The 17889-nt window shown below is 38.7% G+C and overlaps 1 protein-coding gene across 1 annotated transcript in view; it reads right to left on the reverse strand.

The window, feature by feature from the left end:
* Positions 1–17399, reverse strand: part of Man2a1 (mannosidase alpha class 2A member 1) — a 161451-nt gene extending 144052 nt beyond the window's left edge. The window contains exon 1 of the mRNA XM_076856934.2: positions 16762–17399. Within this exon, the coding sequence (XP_076713049.1) occupies positions 16762–16905 (144 nt within the window). The 5' untranslated portion in view covers positions 16906–17399. The remainder of the gene's footprint in view (positions 1–16761) is intronic.
* Positions 17400–17889: the final 490 nt, after the last annotated feature.

Consider the following 17889-nt stretch of genomic DNA (forward strand, 5'->3'; position numbering starts at 1 on the left):
CTGAAATTCCTGATCAATCTCACCTTTCATTCGTGCATTTTTCCCCTTCAATCTAATTCTGTTAGACTCAGGATATCACTCTATCCCATCAAGATCTGATTCTGTCTCAACTCTTGATTCTGTCATCAAATGTTCCTAATAATGTAACAGCAAATAATGATTACTTTTATATTTAATGCCCTTCTTCACCAGATAAAGATAAAGGGAGGCTAGTTCAATAGTTAAGTATATTCAGTTATTTGAATTCCAATCCTTTGGCACTTACTACCTTAAGGAAGTAACTTTTCTGGGCCTCGGTTTCCTTATAGACAAAATGCAGATTCTATGCCTTGGAATGATTGTGAAAGAAATTAGTTCAAAAACTGCCATCAACTAATCACTGCAAAAGGTATGATTATGGCTGCTGCTATTATAATAAAAGTATGGCTTTCTAAAAATTACTTTGACATACAGCATGCGACTGTAGAAATAAAATTAAAACCAAACTTTAAAGTCAAGCTACATTTGAATTCTGGCTCCATATCAAATGGCCATGCAACATTGGGCAGGTTTCATAACTTCTCCATACCTCAATCTCCTCATCTATAAAATGGAGATAATTAGTAACACCTAACTCATAGTTGTTATGTGGATTAAGTCAGCATAGGAACATTAGTTTGAAGAGTGTCTGCTAAGGTAAGCAGAATAATGATTAATCAAAAATGTCTGAGTCCTGGGGGTTGGGGCTATAGCTCAGGGTAGAGCTTGTGCTTAGCACATATGAGGCACTGGGTTTGATCCTTAGCACCACACAAAAATAAACAAAATAAAGACATGCTGTCCGACTACAACTAAAAAAATAAAGGTCCTAATCCCTGAAGTCTACAAATACATTATCCTACATGACAAAAGAAATTTTGCTAATGTAATTAAGATTTTGAGATGGTGAGATCATTCTACAATAATCAGTTAGGCCAATATTAATCACAAGAGTCCTTATAAAGGGGAATAAAAAGAGGATAGTCAGGCCAAAGAAGGAGAAGTAAGGACAGCAGAGGTCTGAGTGATTCTATTGTTGGGAGGGGGCCTTGAGCCAAAGAATCCATTTAGCTTCTAGAAGCTGGGAAAGGCAAAGAACAGATTCTCCCCTAGAGCCTCCAGAAAGGAACGCAGCTTGGCAGACATCCTGATTGGTCCAGTAGGGCCTATCAGACTTCTGTCCACTAGACCTGTAAGATAATACATTTTTCTTGTTTTAAGCCAATAAGTTTGTGGTGGCTACCAAAGCAATATAACGCTGGTAAAAATTTGGCCCTACATAAATAAAGCTTAGAAAGGATCCTTACACTTGCAATCTGTCAGAGAAAGTCTACCCAAATCCCCATCAAAAGAACTGAAGTTTTGATTTGTATTTCTCTAATTGCTAGAGATGATGGACATCTTTTCATTTGACTGATTGATTGTATTTCTTCTTCTGTGTATTTCTTCTTCTGTCTGTTTAGTTCCTTAGCCTATTTATTGATTGAGGTTTTTGTTTTGTTTTGTTTTGTTTTTGGTTTATTTATTTATTTATATATTTATTTTTGGTGTTAAGTTTTTTGAGTTCTTTACATATCCTGGAGATTAGTGCTCTATCTGAGGTGCATGTGGTAAAGATTTTCTAGCATTCTGTAGGCTCTCTCATCATAGTATTGATTGCTTCCTTTGCTGAGAAGAAGCTTTTTAGTTTGAATCCATCTCATTTATTGATTCTTGATTTTACTTCTTGCACTTTAAGAGTCTTGTTAAGGAAATCAGATACTAAGCCAACATGATTAAGATTTGTGCCTACTTTTTTTTTTTAATTAGGCAAAGAGTCTCTGTTCTAGTCCTAAGTCTTTGATCTGCCTTGAGCTGATTTTTATGCAAAATGAGAGATAAAGATTTAATTTCATTTTGCTACATATGGATTTCCAGTTTTCTCAGCACCATTAGTTGAATAGGCTATCTTTTCTCCAATGTACATTTTTGGCTCCTTTGTCTAGTATGAGATCAATGTATTATGTGGGTTTGTCTCTGTATCTTCTATTCTTTACCAATGGTCTACATGTGTATTTTGATGCCAATACCATGTCATTTCTGTTACTATTGCTCTGTAGTATAGTTTAAGGGCCTGGTACTGTGATGCCTCCTGTTTCACTCTTCTTGCTAAGGACTGCTTTGGGTCTCTTATTTTCCCAAATGAATTTCATGATTGATTTTTCTATTTCTATGAATAATGTCATTTGGATTTTAATAGGAATTGCAAAAACACAAGCAATAATAAGTGTTAGCGAGGATGTGGGGGGAAAGGTACATCCATGCATTGCTCATGGCACTGCAAGTTGGTACAACCACTGTGGAAAGCAGTATGGAGATTCCTCAGCAAACCTGGAATGGAACCACCATTTGACTTAATTATCCCACTCCTCGGTTTAAACATAAAGAACTTAAAATCAGCATAATATGGTAACGTAGCCATATCAGTGTTTACAGAAGCCCAATACACAATAACTAAACTATGGAACCAACCTAGATGCCCTTCAACAGATGAATGGATAAAGAAAATGTGGTACATATACAAAATGAAATATTACTCAGCCTTAAAGAAGAATGAAACTATGGCATTCGCAGGTAAATGGATAGAGCTGGAGAAAATCATGCTAAGCAAAAAATAAGCAAACCCACCCAAAAAAAAACAAAGGCTGACTGTTTTCTCTGATAAGCAAATGCTGCTCATCCATAAAGGAGTGTGGGGAAGGCATAGGGAAGAATGAAGTAACTTTGAATTGTGCTGAGGGGAGGAGAGGGGGTAAGGGTGGGAAGGACAGTGGAATGAGATGGACATTATTACCCTATATACATGTATGATTACACTACTGGTGTGACTCTGCACCATGTACAGCCAGAGGAAGGAGAAGTTGTGCTCCATTTGTGTACAATGCATCAAAATGTATTCTCCTGGGATTGGGGATACAGCTCACTTGCCTGCCTCAAATGCACAAGGCCCTGGGTTCGATTCCCAGCATCACCAAAAAAAATGCATTCTACTTCCATGTATAACTAATTAGAACAAATTAAAGAAAAAGAAGGAGGAGAAGGAGAAAGAAAGAAAGAAAGAAAGAAAGAAAGAAAGAAAGAAAGAAAGAAAGAAAGAAAGGGAATTATGAGCCTGAGTAGCTACAAACCCTACAAACCCCCACAGTGGAGAAATGGAAGGAAAGACCATAAACTTCCTAAGCTGTTTCCCAGAGGCATAACTTGGTCAAACAAGGCTGTTCATCCACATGAATAAAGAAGTTAGGGAAAGACAGAGTCAGACTTTATGATTAAAAATAATTTTCAGGGAAAGAAACATCAACCCTTTCATCTGAAACAGAGTTTTAAAGTCAATGAATAAAGTGTTTTAAAGCCACTCTCAGACTCTGGCGGGGCAAAGTAGAGATAAAGAAACCACAGTCATTTTCCAAGAAAAAGCCATGGTGACTTGGACCAGGGCAATGGAGGTAGAGGAACAGGACAGGATGTGAGAAGATGAATACACTAGCAATAGGGGCAAGAAAGAAAGAAAGAAATTGGCCTTAGTTTTTTGCTGTGACAACTGGGATGAAAATGAGTGGCATTTTAGAGAAACAGGGAATACTGGGGAAGGAACAGATAGAGGAGAAAATATGTTCTGAGCTATCAGATATCTGAATGGTGGTGTCAATTTTAGACATGTAAGTCTGGAACTTAAGCGAGAAATCAAAGCTGAAAATACGAACTTGAGTGATCAGTGCCAATACAAATTTCAAGCAATGGGAACAAATGGGATTACTAACAATGCTTCCATAGATCTGCTTTGTATAATTTTAAATGGCTCACCAGATAATTCTCACACATCCCCAGTTAAGAACCAGCGTATTCAAACTAAATATATAAATATAAGAACTTTGATTTTATATTTCCAATAGGGTATTGTCATTATTTGCAGAATTCTCTGGTCAGTCAGCCACAATTCAGCCCATACATAAACATTCTCCATTCAGTCAGATCTCAGGCATTTAATATGAAGGCTTTTGGGTTTGACAGAATGATAATCCCTCAAGCACTAACTCCACCAGTTAAAGACAAATAGTGTTAAACTCAAAAGGAGAAAAAATGAACCAGGGCTGGGACCACAGTTCTGTATGTATCCCTAACTCTCTATCAGCAAGCTACAGTTACAAATGGTTTTCTAATACTGTTTTTTTTCCAGATCTGGGAGCTTAACATGCCCAAATTTCTTCCAAGGTATTGTCTTTGTGCAGCCACATCTATATTCAACAAAATAAAAGCCCTTAACAGGTGAGCATGAAGAACAGTGAATTATAAAATACCCTACCAAAACACAGAAGCAATACATACTTCGTTCTGGCAAATCATTATTCATGTCACACCTGACAAGGTACTGTGGTAACAAAGTATACTTAAATACAGGTAGATGACAAGTATGCCAAATGAGGATTAGAAGAACAACTAGGACTTCCAGTGTGCCCAGGTAGGATATTCAAGGGCCTTGTCACTGCACCTGGGCAACCACTGGGAAGCTGCCAGAATCACTATGGAGGACCCCAGCCCTGACCTGGAATATTAGCACTCCATCCTCTCAACACCCTCCTCCAAAAATGTGGTTAGAATTCCAGTTGTCAGCACTTTCTTCAGGCTCCAGGAGACAACTCCACTTCCACACTGTGAGTTTCCAGATGCATGTTTATTTTAAAACCGTATGGCCCCCACCTGCACCAGCCTAATAAGGTTGCATAGAAATTACCTCCTATTGAGGCAACACTTTAGGCACCAAGTTATTACAGAAAGTGAGACTCTAAAAAAACAGACACCCTTTTAAAAACAATTACTAGAAGGGTTTGTAAGTAGAGCAAAATGTCTGGATTATAAAATATTTTAATAAAATGCAGTTTTATTACTTACAAATCCATTTAATAACTACAATTAAGTGGCACTCAGCAAATTAACTATTGAATTCTTTAACTCAGCACTTCCCAAACTATTTTATGGAACACTGTTTTTTTTCTTTTTGAAAAACTTTTAAGAACCACATTGGTTTTCCATATAAAACTTATTTTTAGTATATTTATATTCTTATACTTACGACTTTGAGATAATCTGTCAACAGTGTATCCCATCCAAGAACTATACCAAAGTTCCTGTGATATACTTTTGCACAGCAACAATCCCCAGGTAACCAGGGTCATGTTGTTATACATCATCTAGTCAGTGACTCTGGTCTGTGTTGATAATCTTCTATTTTTTTTTTTTTTGGACATATAATTGTCTCTGTACCTAGAATAATTATGGATTATCTATTTATACTACCTAAACTCATTCCCCATAGGTAAAGGACATATATTGTATCTTAGGACCTGCTGACAAAAGTTATCTCAACATAATATAATGTTTTTTACACAAGTAATTTCGGAAAACACAATTTCAATGTAAAAAGAGAATAACTGTCAGTAAAGGAAAAAAAAAAAATCAACCTAAACAGTATTAGCCTATTAAAATAAATGCAAATGACATGCCTGAGATCATTTTTTTACACAGAAATAGTCTGGGGGAGCCTCTGAAAGCAGAGTTGTATTAAGTAGAATAATCCACCTCCCTTTTAATCTTATTTATACTAATCATTTCATAAATAAGGCCCTTCAACTTCTTACTAACAAGACAGGTATTTAGGCAAGCCCCAACTGAATTAATATAAATGGTGAATTTCCTGACTATGCTTTATGAGCACCAACGATTCTAAAGTTTTACATATTTTTTACCTACATCTTCCTGTATAAAAATCCATCTGAACCAGCTGGTCTACGTGGGATAATAAGGAACAGCAAGGCATGACTTAATATATGAGAACATAACAGCAATTTCTAAACATCATACTATCAGCTATAAAAGAAGAGTTAACATTATAAATTTCTGAGGATCTCAAATCTCATTTTTTAAAACAATTATTGGATTTTCTTCCCTTAAAGTTACAAAAAATATCATGCATCTCAAGTTTTGTCATCATTTGGCCATACGTGTGTTCCAGAGGTGGCCCTGGGTCACAGACAGTTCTTACTTTATCAGTTGCCAACCAAGCAAAAGGGGATCTTCTTTACTCAAAAATAAGAGACAATTCTCAGAAATCTCCCTGACCTTTGAAACAACCTTGAGCTATGAACCCTGACATTTGGGGTACTGTCTTTTGATCGTTAGTATCTCTCTCCCTTTTCACCACCTCATCTTCACTCCCCATCCACACAATCTATGTTCTTAGAACTTAGAAAAATAATCTAATACCAAAAAATTGTGCTAAGGATTGCAAGGGTCTTTTTAAGTCTCCTACTGAAATGAATCTTTGAAATTATTCCTTATGATAATCTTATCTTTTCTTAGGTATGCTGCTCTATGAGCTGGTTTCTGACAAATTGAATACAAGCTGCTTTATTTTATTAATATCTGCTGCACAATAATCTTAATATAAGAAGTGCAGCTTCTGGCTATAAGAAATGTACTTGGCTCTCTGCTCTCCTTACTGAGCACGGTCTCAGACTGAGCTCATTCTTTCTGGACTCTGATGACACCCAGATCAACATCTCCTTTCCTTGCTCTCTGGTCCCAGCACTCCAGCCCATTTGCTATTTCCACTAACATCCACTTCATTATAATAAAACTGAACTTGGTTTCCAAACCAGCTTGTCTTTCAACCCATTTGTCTGCAAACAATATAACCCAGTCTCCAATGTCCCAAAGGAAAAAGGTGAAAGAAAAATTTTGACTCAAGCCACCCATCATCATTAGCCTTTTTCATATCTGTTAGAAAGCCCTGATGCTTCTCTTCACAAAATGTCTCCATACTTTTCTCTCTTTCTACTCTAGCCAATTCAATACTGGTACAGAGATTTACTGCCTTATGTCTGTATTACCTCAAACAGATTCTCAGCTGCCTTCCTGCTTCTGAGTCTTCCTACACACTGCTACCAGAATAATCTAGATTGAATATTCTCTTAGCTTCCAGATCTAAAATTTTCTACAAAATTAATTCTCTAACACTGCTTTTCTCAAGCAGCTGCCTGGCATGCTCAATAATTCTGAGTGGTTTGTTACCATCTAACACATAACTCTTTAGACTGACTCTTGTGGCAATTAATTATCTGGTCCCAAACTATCATGTTTTCCCAACCAGTCTTTACAACCACCAAACTGATTCCAAAGCAAGCCACTCTCCTCCTGTCTTCCCAAGATACCAGGTCCTTCATGATGCCAAAGCTTTGGAAGCATTGCCCTTTACACTAGCAAAGTTCCTCCTTCCATCAAAGTCCAATCAGAAAAACTTAGCTTCTTTCCCCTCTCCTTTGGTCAACTTCAACTTGGCCATCACCCAAACTTACTTGAGTTTCAGAATTCCTTTTAAGGTCTTTGTCCTTCTATTAAAAACACAAAATAAGATTATGGACTATAGTTTTTGACTCAGTTCCTGAATCCCTGGAATCTAAAACAGTGCCTGGTATACAACAGGTACACCATAAACTTCTATCTATTGATAATAATTGACATTTACTGAGTACTTAATATGTGCCCAGCACCATTCTAAGCTCTTTAAATTAATTCATTTAATGAATAATTAAGTAGCTCTTAACTGTCTATAATTGTTTCACATATGGTAGTTTTATTTCCCCAAATAAGTAGGAAGTTCTTTCAAGAAAAGAAACATAGTTAACATGTCTACCAAAATTTTCAAAGTACCTAAAACATAGTAAGTTCTCAAATACACATTTGGTATGACATATCAAGACTGAATTATAAGTCAGGATGTATATTCCAGGTATGCAATGACTGGGCAAACTGCTGAGATCTAGTTTATGTGGCTCTGTGCCCTTATGTGAAAAATCAAAAACTAAATTAACTAACCTGGAAGGACCCTTCCTACTCTAAAATTCTACAACAATGTTTTCATATGTAAGACTTCTCTGGGATGCTGATGACTCTTAAAAAGAATGACTATTTTACTGGATTCTAAAATGCAAGTTCAGGATTTTTTTAACGGAGAAAATAATTCTGAGAATAATTCACAATCTTAGGCTACCATTCTCTTGTGATGCTCATAATGTTACTGCCAGGGTCTAGACTCATGAACTCCATATTCCTCCACACCTGTGGCACAAAGGAAAATGAAAGGACTCCTGCAAAGGATGTCTTCAGCCCTGTCCTCCTAACCCTGAAAGGAAATAAAATATCACCAGCCCTGTGAACAACAACAAAAATGACAAGACTCCATGCTTTCAATCATGAAAAGCCACAAGGTATCAAAATATTGATGCATGCTGAGTTGTAAAATATTTTTAAATAATGAGATTCAACAGATAGGATTTGAGAACTTCCATTTCCTATATCAATAAGAAAAAGGAAAAGAATTTGAGATTGGAGAAGCAAAAAGCTATACAAGGAAGTCATGGTCCAGATGTAAAGGAAACCCAAAATACAGCATGATTCTTAGCAGCTGGAATATAAAGGAACCCCCTTGCTCTGAGGCTTAGAATATTTCCTTATAAGACATGTTTAACGATGTAAGATTATCCCTCCTTGTCCATTAGGTCAAACTACCTGAAACATAGTAAGCAATATTTATATTATTATAGGTTGAAAATGTTCATTGTTTTTAACTTTTCATTATTTAATTGACAAATAACAATTGCATATATTTATCACATACAATATGTTGCTTTGAAATGTACACGTTGGAATAGCTAAATCAAATTAACATACATTACTTCTAATAATTATCATTTAGATAGTAAGAATCCTTAATATCTACTTTCAGCAATTTTCAAGAATATGATATATTGTTATTTTTCAGAGTTACCATATTATATAATAAATCTCTTGAACTTATTTTTTCTACCCAACTGAAATCCTATATACTTTGTTTACTGGTTTTCAACTTTTGTAGCCAACTGATAGTCAGCCTACCTAAGACATTCAGTTTCAGAATAAAATGCAGATAATATAATGCCGGTGGGTATAAAAGAACTGATGGTTCAAGGAGGACAGAAAATGAGAGGGAATAAAAATCAGTGGAAGAATGTGGAGAACTGCCAACTTCCTCTTCTGATACAGTGAAGAGTCAAGATGTTACCCCTAAAGTTGATGAAACATGAAAATAAATGAAATTACATCATTGAAAGTTGTTAGGACATATCAAACAGAAGAATGTAAGAAGAATATAAAACTAACTTTCATAAAATTGGAATGAGGAGGAATTCCTCATCTTTTATAAAGGGGAACAATAGTTTTAAAATGGAACAAAAATGTTTTTGTTCCAATTTTTATTTACAAATATATATGGTTAGTTAGTTAGATTAGGAACCACTCTTAATGGTAAGAAATGGGACTCAGAAAAAAATCAACTTGGATGGAGGAGAAGGAAAGAGAGACTCCTCAATTGTCCATGTATACCTTTCTAAACTATCTGAATTTTTACTTAGATATAGATCTGTTCTTTCATAAATGCCTAAGTGTTTAAAAGACAAAAATCATTGCCAAAGTCCCCAGCTCTTCACACTCCTGATTCAGGACAATATGGCTCACTAGCAAGAATACAGCATAAAGTCAGATTTGGGGTATGCTCCACTCTTCAAAAAAGCATTTAATTTTTCTGGGCCTGCTAAGAAAATCAGTGGGAAATTCATTTATTTGCAGGAAAATACATGCAAATCTTTATTTGCACAAATACATACATTTAACAATAAAAAAAACTAAAAACTTAGCATTAACCTTAAACACCCCTCAATGAGATGAATTTTGGTTCAAACTAAGTATACTGCAATTTAAACATGGTACTATAATCTCTACAAATGCAAGAAGAAGATGATAATATTTAAAAAGAGTGAAGAAAATGGATAAAAATTCGCAGGAATTACTTACTCCTTAAGGAACAGAATAGCAGTCTAGTAACCCTGCTGACAATCTGGTGGTTCTCTACCTCCACACTAGGCAACCCTCAGGATCTCAGAGAGAACTGCCAAGTCCTGTCCTATTTTTATGATTTACTAAGAAGATACCTACACCTGGGATCTACTTCTACAGTACTAACCCACTCAGATTAGACTTGGAATGCAGGTCATCTGTGAATTACAGCAGATTCAAACCACTATAAAAGTCATGGTTTTCAATCTTGAAGTCAATGAATTTTTCATAGCTCATGATCCAGAACACTCCTTCCCAAAGCAGTTCTATAGTGAGAAACATTCCAGTGATAGAAGGGAAACAAATTTAGTGCATTAAGCATGCCTGTCCTCTAGCACAGATGTTCCCCAAGGATATGGAAATCTAAGAAACATATATATTACACAAGTTTTAAGCCACACTCAAAAAACACAAATTTTTACCAATGCTTACTTAATAACCAGTTGATGAGAATTTTCATTTTTTATTTAGTCTAAGTTTGCTTCAACAGCCCTAAACATATTATTTACCTCCAATGTTAATGATTGATAGGGAAATATACTTTAAGCCATGAATTGGCAAACTTCTTCTGAAAAGGGCAAGACAGTAAATATTTTACTTTTTGTGAGCCAGAGAGTTTTTGTTCCAACTATTCAATTCTACCACTATAATGTGAAAGCACCAGAGAAAATCTGGAGAAGAATCACCATGAAGCATTATTTAACCATTTAAAAATTTCCTTCTCACACAAAAAAAACAGGTAGCAGTCCAATTTGGTTTATGGTTAGCTGACTCAGGCAGATTTTAAGACCTCAGGGACAAAAGAGAAGATATTTACTAAGAACTTCATTCTTTTCCTGCACTCACCTCCATCCTCCTTTCTTAAAACTTGCTATTGAGAAGACAAAATGAACATAAGGAAAGCCTCTTCCCACTTTATTTCCCAGTTTCTTTTCCTGCCTTCCCTCATCTCAGAAAGGCACATAAAATATGATAACCAGAATCATCAGAATTAAAACAAAGGATTACACTGAAAAAAGTAAACAGTCTGCCTGAGAATTTTCAGAATCTCAAATTAATTATGCATATGATTTTATAACACTTTATAATTAATCAATACATTTTATCTTCCTATGATAAAAGGCAAGGGAATAAACCAAGACTACTTCGACCTCTAATTCCACCTGTACAAAGTAAAAGATGATCTCTTTACCAAGATCTGACAGTTATGTTTTTCTCAGAATATATATGTCCAGGTGGTAAAGATTAGAAAACAATTAAGTTTCATTATAATAAACTTACATTTTTTTTCTTCAACTTGTATATGAACATAATCTAGCCTTATGTTTTCTGTAACATGTTACAATTTAGAATCTTAAATATGTAAGTGAATTTTAGGCCCAGAGAAAAATACAGTTCATACATCAAAAAAATGCTAGTTATCCTTTTGAATATTGAAATTATACCTTTGATCACTCTTTCCTAAAATGCAAAATGCTAACAAAGTGCACTGGGTATAAAGAAAAGGCCTTTGGCCTGACTGTAGCAAAAGTGATTTTCAATGGGAACAATTCCCCCACCACCCCCACAGTAGATATTAAGCAATATCTGGAGACATTGATTGCTACAACTGGGAAGAGAAAGAAAACAGTGCTGTTGCCATATATTGGAGTAGACAGCAGGGATGATGCTAGACATCCTACAAAGCACAGGACAGTCCCCAACACCAAAGAATCCTCATATCCAAAATGCCAATAGCAAAGAGGTTGTAAAACCCCAGGACAGAGGCAGAAAAAGGTAGAATATGTGCAGTTTTAAACTAAAGTGCTCCAAGAGCACTCTTTTCCTTAGAAAACAATATGTTAGATGTAGAAGTTTAACACTAAAATATTTATAAGATTCTTACTATGCATTTATCTGCATTTAGAATACAAATAGCATTATCTTAAATGCACTCTCAGATAACACCAAGAGATTCAGAGTTTAATCAAATGATTTACTTCCTTCCTATCATAAGGCAAATTTAGCAATACTTACTAAAGCACAGGTGTGAGCTCCATTACAATACCATCAACCCTCCAAACCTGTTTGAGCCTCAACATGGTTTCAACCTTAAAATTAGCAGCTTGTCTTAATAACTAAAACCGAAACCCATTTTAGCTCAAATGTTCTACTTCCTCTCCCAATCAAACTACTAACAGCAATTATAAGAATCAGCAAAATTCACTCTCCTTAGTTCTATGTGAACCTGACTACCAATTCAGAACTGGCCAAAAATGCAATGAGGTCTTTATCATCCAGCAACCACAGATAACCAAAGCTGTTAGGTATCCTCCCACCTTCTTAAAAGTCTCTCTATAGACCTGGGAAACAACAAGGGAAAACTTAAAGCTACAGAGTAAAAGCAGATAAGAGTAGAGCAGGTGATTAGCACCAGCCACTGAACTACTACTTCAAGAAATGTCTCAACACTTCTGTCTTTCAAAAAGGATACATGGTTTTATAGCTCTCATAAAAAGCAACAGTTGACTGAGATTAAAAACAACAACAAAAGTGGTCATTTTCAATGTTCTTTCCATAGTCCAAATATCAAGTAATGCTAATTAATGAGTAACAGAAAATATCCTTTCAATAAACAGTCATTACATCTTTGTGACTAAAGTGTTTGTTCAAGCCCTGAACACAGTGTTGATCTGGGAACAATACATTCAAATCAATTAAAATAATAAAATGAAACCTCACACCAAAGGCAGTCACCAGCATCTAGCACAGTTGGTTCATAGAAGTTTAGGTCTCAGAGTCCCACAAGACTGTTGGACTCAAGAGGGAAACCGCAAAGGGATTTGAAGTTCTGAATTCCTAACTGCCACCTCTGTCAAAGTTCCATCACTTTCCAAAAGCTCTCAAGACTTGTATCACCTAAAAGGAGACAAATGATCAGACACAAATCTGATCAACTCAGGGCAACAAGTGCTACCATTTATAAATACAGTGCACTGGAAAGAGGGGAGAAGATCATATTTTTCCTATATGTCATTCATAAAGATTTACAGATTTGTGAAAACAACAAAGAAAAAAAAACTGAGGATCGAGGTCCTAGTTATACTTATTGTCATAGGTCAACTTTTTTAAAACGTTATTGACTTTTTTAGTTTTTAGGTGGATACAATATCTTTATGTGGTGTTGGGGATCGAACCCAGTGCCCCACGCATGCCAGGCGAGCGTGCTACCACTTGAGCCACATCCCCAGCCATAGGTCAACTTTTATTAAGGTCTATTGTGTTGGACTCAAAAAATACTAGTGTTATATAGCAAGGAAGCACTTTTTAAAATGTGTATTATAATGCCATTATAGAAGTTAAAGGGAATAAAAGGCATAAACAACCCTACCTTCTAAGGACTTATAATCAAATACTTATGGAAACTAGAGTGTTCCATACTTGATAAATATCATAAGGTTTGAACTTGATTTTCACATTTTCCACCAGAATCTCAGCTTCAATAGAGACTTACAAAAGCTAACATTAATCTCCATGGTCATATGATATTCCTGTTATTTAAAAATTGATTATTTGTGATACAAAAACCTAACTTATTATTTTAATTCTTCAGATCCAAACATAAGACATTAATAAGACTTGTTATTACTCATGCTGAAGATAGTAAGCAACTTATGAAATCTTCCTGGGAGAATGATGAAGACTTTCAGGGAGACCCTAACAATGTTTCTCCTTTTCATCTGTTCAAATTATTGCAACTGACCATAAAGCATTTTCAGGGGATTACTGTTCTGGCCAGCCTCTGATCCAGAGTGGAATTTTTACTATTAAATCTTGAAACACAGACACAAGCTAAAAGAATAAGCCACCTGTTGCTGCCAGCCTTCAAAGGAATTCTCCCTGGAAGCACAAGGGGAAAGCCCTCCAAAGAATTGGAGCAGGCAGTTCCCAAGATGAAAGTGGAATACTCTGAGTGGGCCCATTCCTTCCCTAGAAGTCTGGTCAAGTGGTAGAAAACACAAAGTCAGGGAAGGAGGGAAAAAGAACAAAGGCCCAAAATACAGCAAAGAGATTTCTCTCAGTTTTGGATGGTCTTTAAGTAAAAATACCTTGCTTACAAATGGAATTTATACCTTACTGAAGGTTCCATATCAACTGAAAGAAAACTAAATGGACAATACAGAGAAAACTCATACTTTCTAGATATATTATTCTACTAGACACCAAAAATGACATACAATGGCAGATTACCTTGGTTCTACTAAAATTCAGGAATTCAGTATGCAAACTCATCAGAGAAATATACAGTAACCCACTTTTGCTGTGTTTGGTGTTATTATCAATTAAGAGCAACATAACAGAGGTCATGAAAAAATAAAAGAATCAATTCACATGCTGTATGCTATGCTGCATAATGATTTTCACTACACTGTTTAGTTGTGAAATAAGGGCAAGGGAGATTCTGGGAAGATAGAAATCTCAAGCACTAAATGTTTCAGGAAAAGAACCACATTCATTATGGCTTTACAATAAAAGTTCCTTTAGAAAAGAAAAAAAAAAAAAAAAAAAAAGGCATAAGCTAAGGTTCCACAGAGCAACATGCCACTCCACTAGGTCTTTCCACAAGCAAGCAGAGGCCTAAACTATAGGCAAAGGATTCTCAAATGTCAGGACAGCAGAGTGGCCAAGAGTCTACACTCCAAAAGCTGCCTGTTCAAATCCTAGCTTTTAGCTGTGTGACCCTAGGCAAGATAATCTCTTCTGTGCCTTCTTTTCCACACCTACTAGGTGGTGGTTGTACCAATCAAGTTTATTATGGAATACGCCCAGGCTAATGTCAGATAGGAAAAAGTGAAGCTCATAAAGTCTACCTACTTGGGGATTCAGTGGCCTGCCAACACTCAACCAACAAAGAGTACCTTCCTCCTACAGTGAAAATTCAACAGTAAAAACTTGAGAAAGACAACCTTAACTACAAAAAACACCTTCCAAACCCTCCCCCTCTTACCCACAAAGCACTACACACACACTATGCCCTTCTGTTCTAGCAGCCACTATCCCTTTCCACCAAATGCTTTAACTTTAAGCAGAACCTAAGCCCATTACTGAGCACTAGAGATAAATATTAAAATACTGGAATTAACTTTGCTTAAGATTTCCTAGTAAATGAATGAGTCAATAATTCTTTAGAAACAAAGTAAAATGTCAAAGTTGCCAGAGAACCCCAATGCAGATGTTTGCATAAATCGTTTTCAAGTGATCACCAAGCCAAAAGTCAATGTACATTACTCAAGACAACACTTTAAGTAAATCAGTTTTTATGGTTTTTTTTTTTTTCCTGTAATGGAGAAAATTCTGAAAATAAGGGGGAAATAGGAACACAGTAAATTTAACCCCAAAATTACACAACATATCAAACAAAGCTTAGAACTCCTTTTTCTCTCTGGCTTCAGAGGGTTTACTTTTTGTCACACTGTTTTCTCCAACCTTATCAACAAGCACTGGGGAAACTGTAAACTCAAAAGTTAAAATCAGCCCACAGTGTTAAATATTTTCTCTATCATACAATCTAGGGGAAACGGAAGCTTGTAAAAATTAAAAACATCTGCCTACGGGATATTTAATGTGGCTCACCTGCAAAATATTTTGAGTGCTCTGAAAAGATGACAGAATCCATAAGAGAGTCTTTTCTCACCTTCACAATAATTCAAGTAAAGTTTGTATATTAATTTCAATGAAATCCAGGCCATTTGCCCTAGCATGTCAGAAGAAAGGGCAAGGATACGTTTGGTCATTTAAGCTGTCACACACACACACACACACACACACACACAAACAAACAAACAACAACAACAAAAAAAAACTAAAACATCCACGCATTCGCGGCCTAGATTTCTCCGTGCCTAAGTAGTCAAGTAGTTTCTAGATTAGCCTGACAGCATGAGTTCTTCAGATTCATTCATTACAGGTCACACAATATTTACTTGTACCGAAATTTCCAAAGTGTACAGGTCATTGGAAAAGAGCTACAAACTGAACTTTCAATGTCGTAGGGTACCCTTCCAAATAGAACCGGTTGCGTGGTTTTACTTATTTTTGGTAACTACATAAAAGACTTGAGTCGCGTCGTTTTTCTAACTCATTTGCCAATCTGCCACCGGGAGCAGGACTGAGCGCCCCACAGCTTCCGGCTGTAGTATAACACACGCTTCCTCACTGGGCTCCCCACGTCTGCTCAAAACCAACCCTATGTACAGCTGAAGAATGACGACACTAAACTCTACCCTGCGATCCACATGAAGGGGGCTACAGAATGAAATAAACTTTTGTCTCTTAAGCGACCATGAAGGAAAAATGTTTTTTTTTTTTTTAAAAAAAAAAAAGGCCAAGTGTGGTTTGTTTGATCAATTTCCACGACCGGTGCGCTCAGGGGTCTGTGCTGGCGCGGGAGGCTTAACCCTGGGTGATCCCAGGGGCTATCACAGCGATGCTGCTGCTGAAGGGGTGCCTCTGGGTACACCGGTTGCCCCAACCAGCAGGTGCCCAGGCCGGGGTACGAGGGCCAGAACATGCCCACTTCCCTCGAGCGCTATACCGCCACCGCACGCCGCCAGACACTTTGTTAACTCAGCGTGCCCGGGAGGAGGAGGTTCCCGGGTCGTGGTCACCGCGGTCCGAGCTTCAGAGCCCTGGCTGAAGGAGGCTCGGCCTCACCCTGCCCTGGCGCTGAGCAGCCAGTAACCACAGGCCCTCAGCTTACCCACTTAGAGCCAAGCGTCGTGGCTGCCTGGTGCTTACCTGCGGATAGGAGCCCTCGCGGCGCGGGCTGCTAGGGTAGTCTAAGTGACCCCTGTCCAGCATCAGGTAGAGCGAGAAGATGACCACACAAAAGATTGCGCTGCCGAACACGGTGAACTGGCGGCTTAACTTCATTTTCCTCATAGACTCAGGACCCGGACACCGTCCTCACTCGGAGAAGGTGGAGGGCTGTGGACTCTAGAAAAGGCCGCCGGAGGCTCCCTGCTCCCAGGTTGCGCGCTCTCGGGTATTGGTGTGGGTCCGGACAGCCCTCCGCACCTCGTCTCCGGCGCTACCAAGCGCCCTGGGCCTTCGCCCTGGCCCACTGCCCTCCCCGGGGCAGGCGTTCCCCTCGAGGCGGAACTCGCCTACAGTGGGGAAGGGGCTCCCACAAACTTAATCTCCAGCTCAGCGCCGACACCCGGCAGGGCGCGCCTAGCAGGCGGAGAGAGGTCGTTGTCCGGACTTCCTGCCACCACCGCCCCAACTGAGTCGGCAGGAAAAGTTTTCTCGACGAGGGCAGGCGTGTCCTCCTCACCCAGAAAACGCGCGGGTTCCGCGGCTCCGAGGCCGGCCGCGCACAGCCAGGTCCGAAGAGACCAGAGAAAAGGAACTAGATCGGGAGGAGCCGAGCCACACAACTTAGCTCCGGGACGGCCGGACCCGCCCCCGCGGCACCGCCCCCGCCTCCCCCGACCGAGCCCCTTCCTACTGCTGCCTCTGCCGCCGCTACCACCGCTGCCGGGGCCGGACCGGGGTGCACCCTGGATGCCGGGGCTGATGGATCCGACAGGAGTTTCCTCAGGGTGCGCGTCCGCTCACCGGCCTCTCCCGCCCCGCGCCCCTACCTCCCCGCTCCCGGACCCGGGCTGCACTGGGAGGGTGCAGGGGACGGGCGGCGGCGGCGCGGGGAGGAGGAAAAGGAGAGCAAGCAGGAGAGGACCGTCCCCGGAGAGAAGCCCGCTCCAGCTGCAGCCGTGAAACACCCCTTCCTTCCCGCCCCCAAACGCGGAGATGGCGGCGGCAGCAGCGTGAGGAAGCACCAGTTTTCCAGTGCCACTGGGCGCTCGAGCACCGCCAGCCACAAGCAGAAGACCGCGGCGGCGCGGCAGCGGCTGGGTCAATAGG

This window comes from Callospermophilus lateralis, chromosome 5 (assembly GCF_048772815.1).
Source record: "Callospermophilus lateralis isolate mCalLat2 chromosome 5, mCalLat2.hap1, whole genome shotgun sequence".
Taxonomy (NCBI): Eukaryota; Metazoa; Chordata; class Mammalia; order Rodentia; family Sciuridae; genus Callospermophilus; species Callospermophilus lateralis.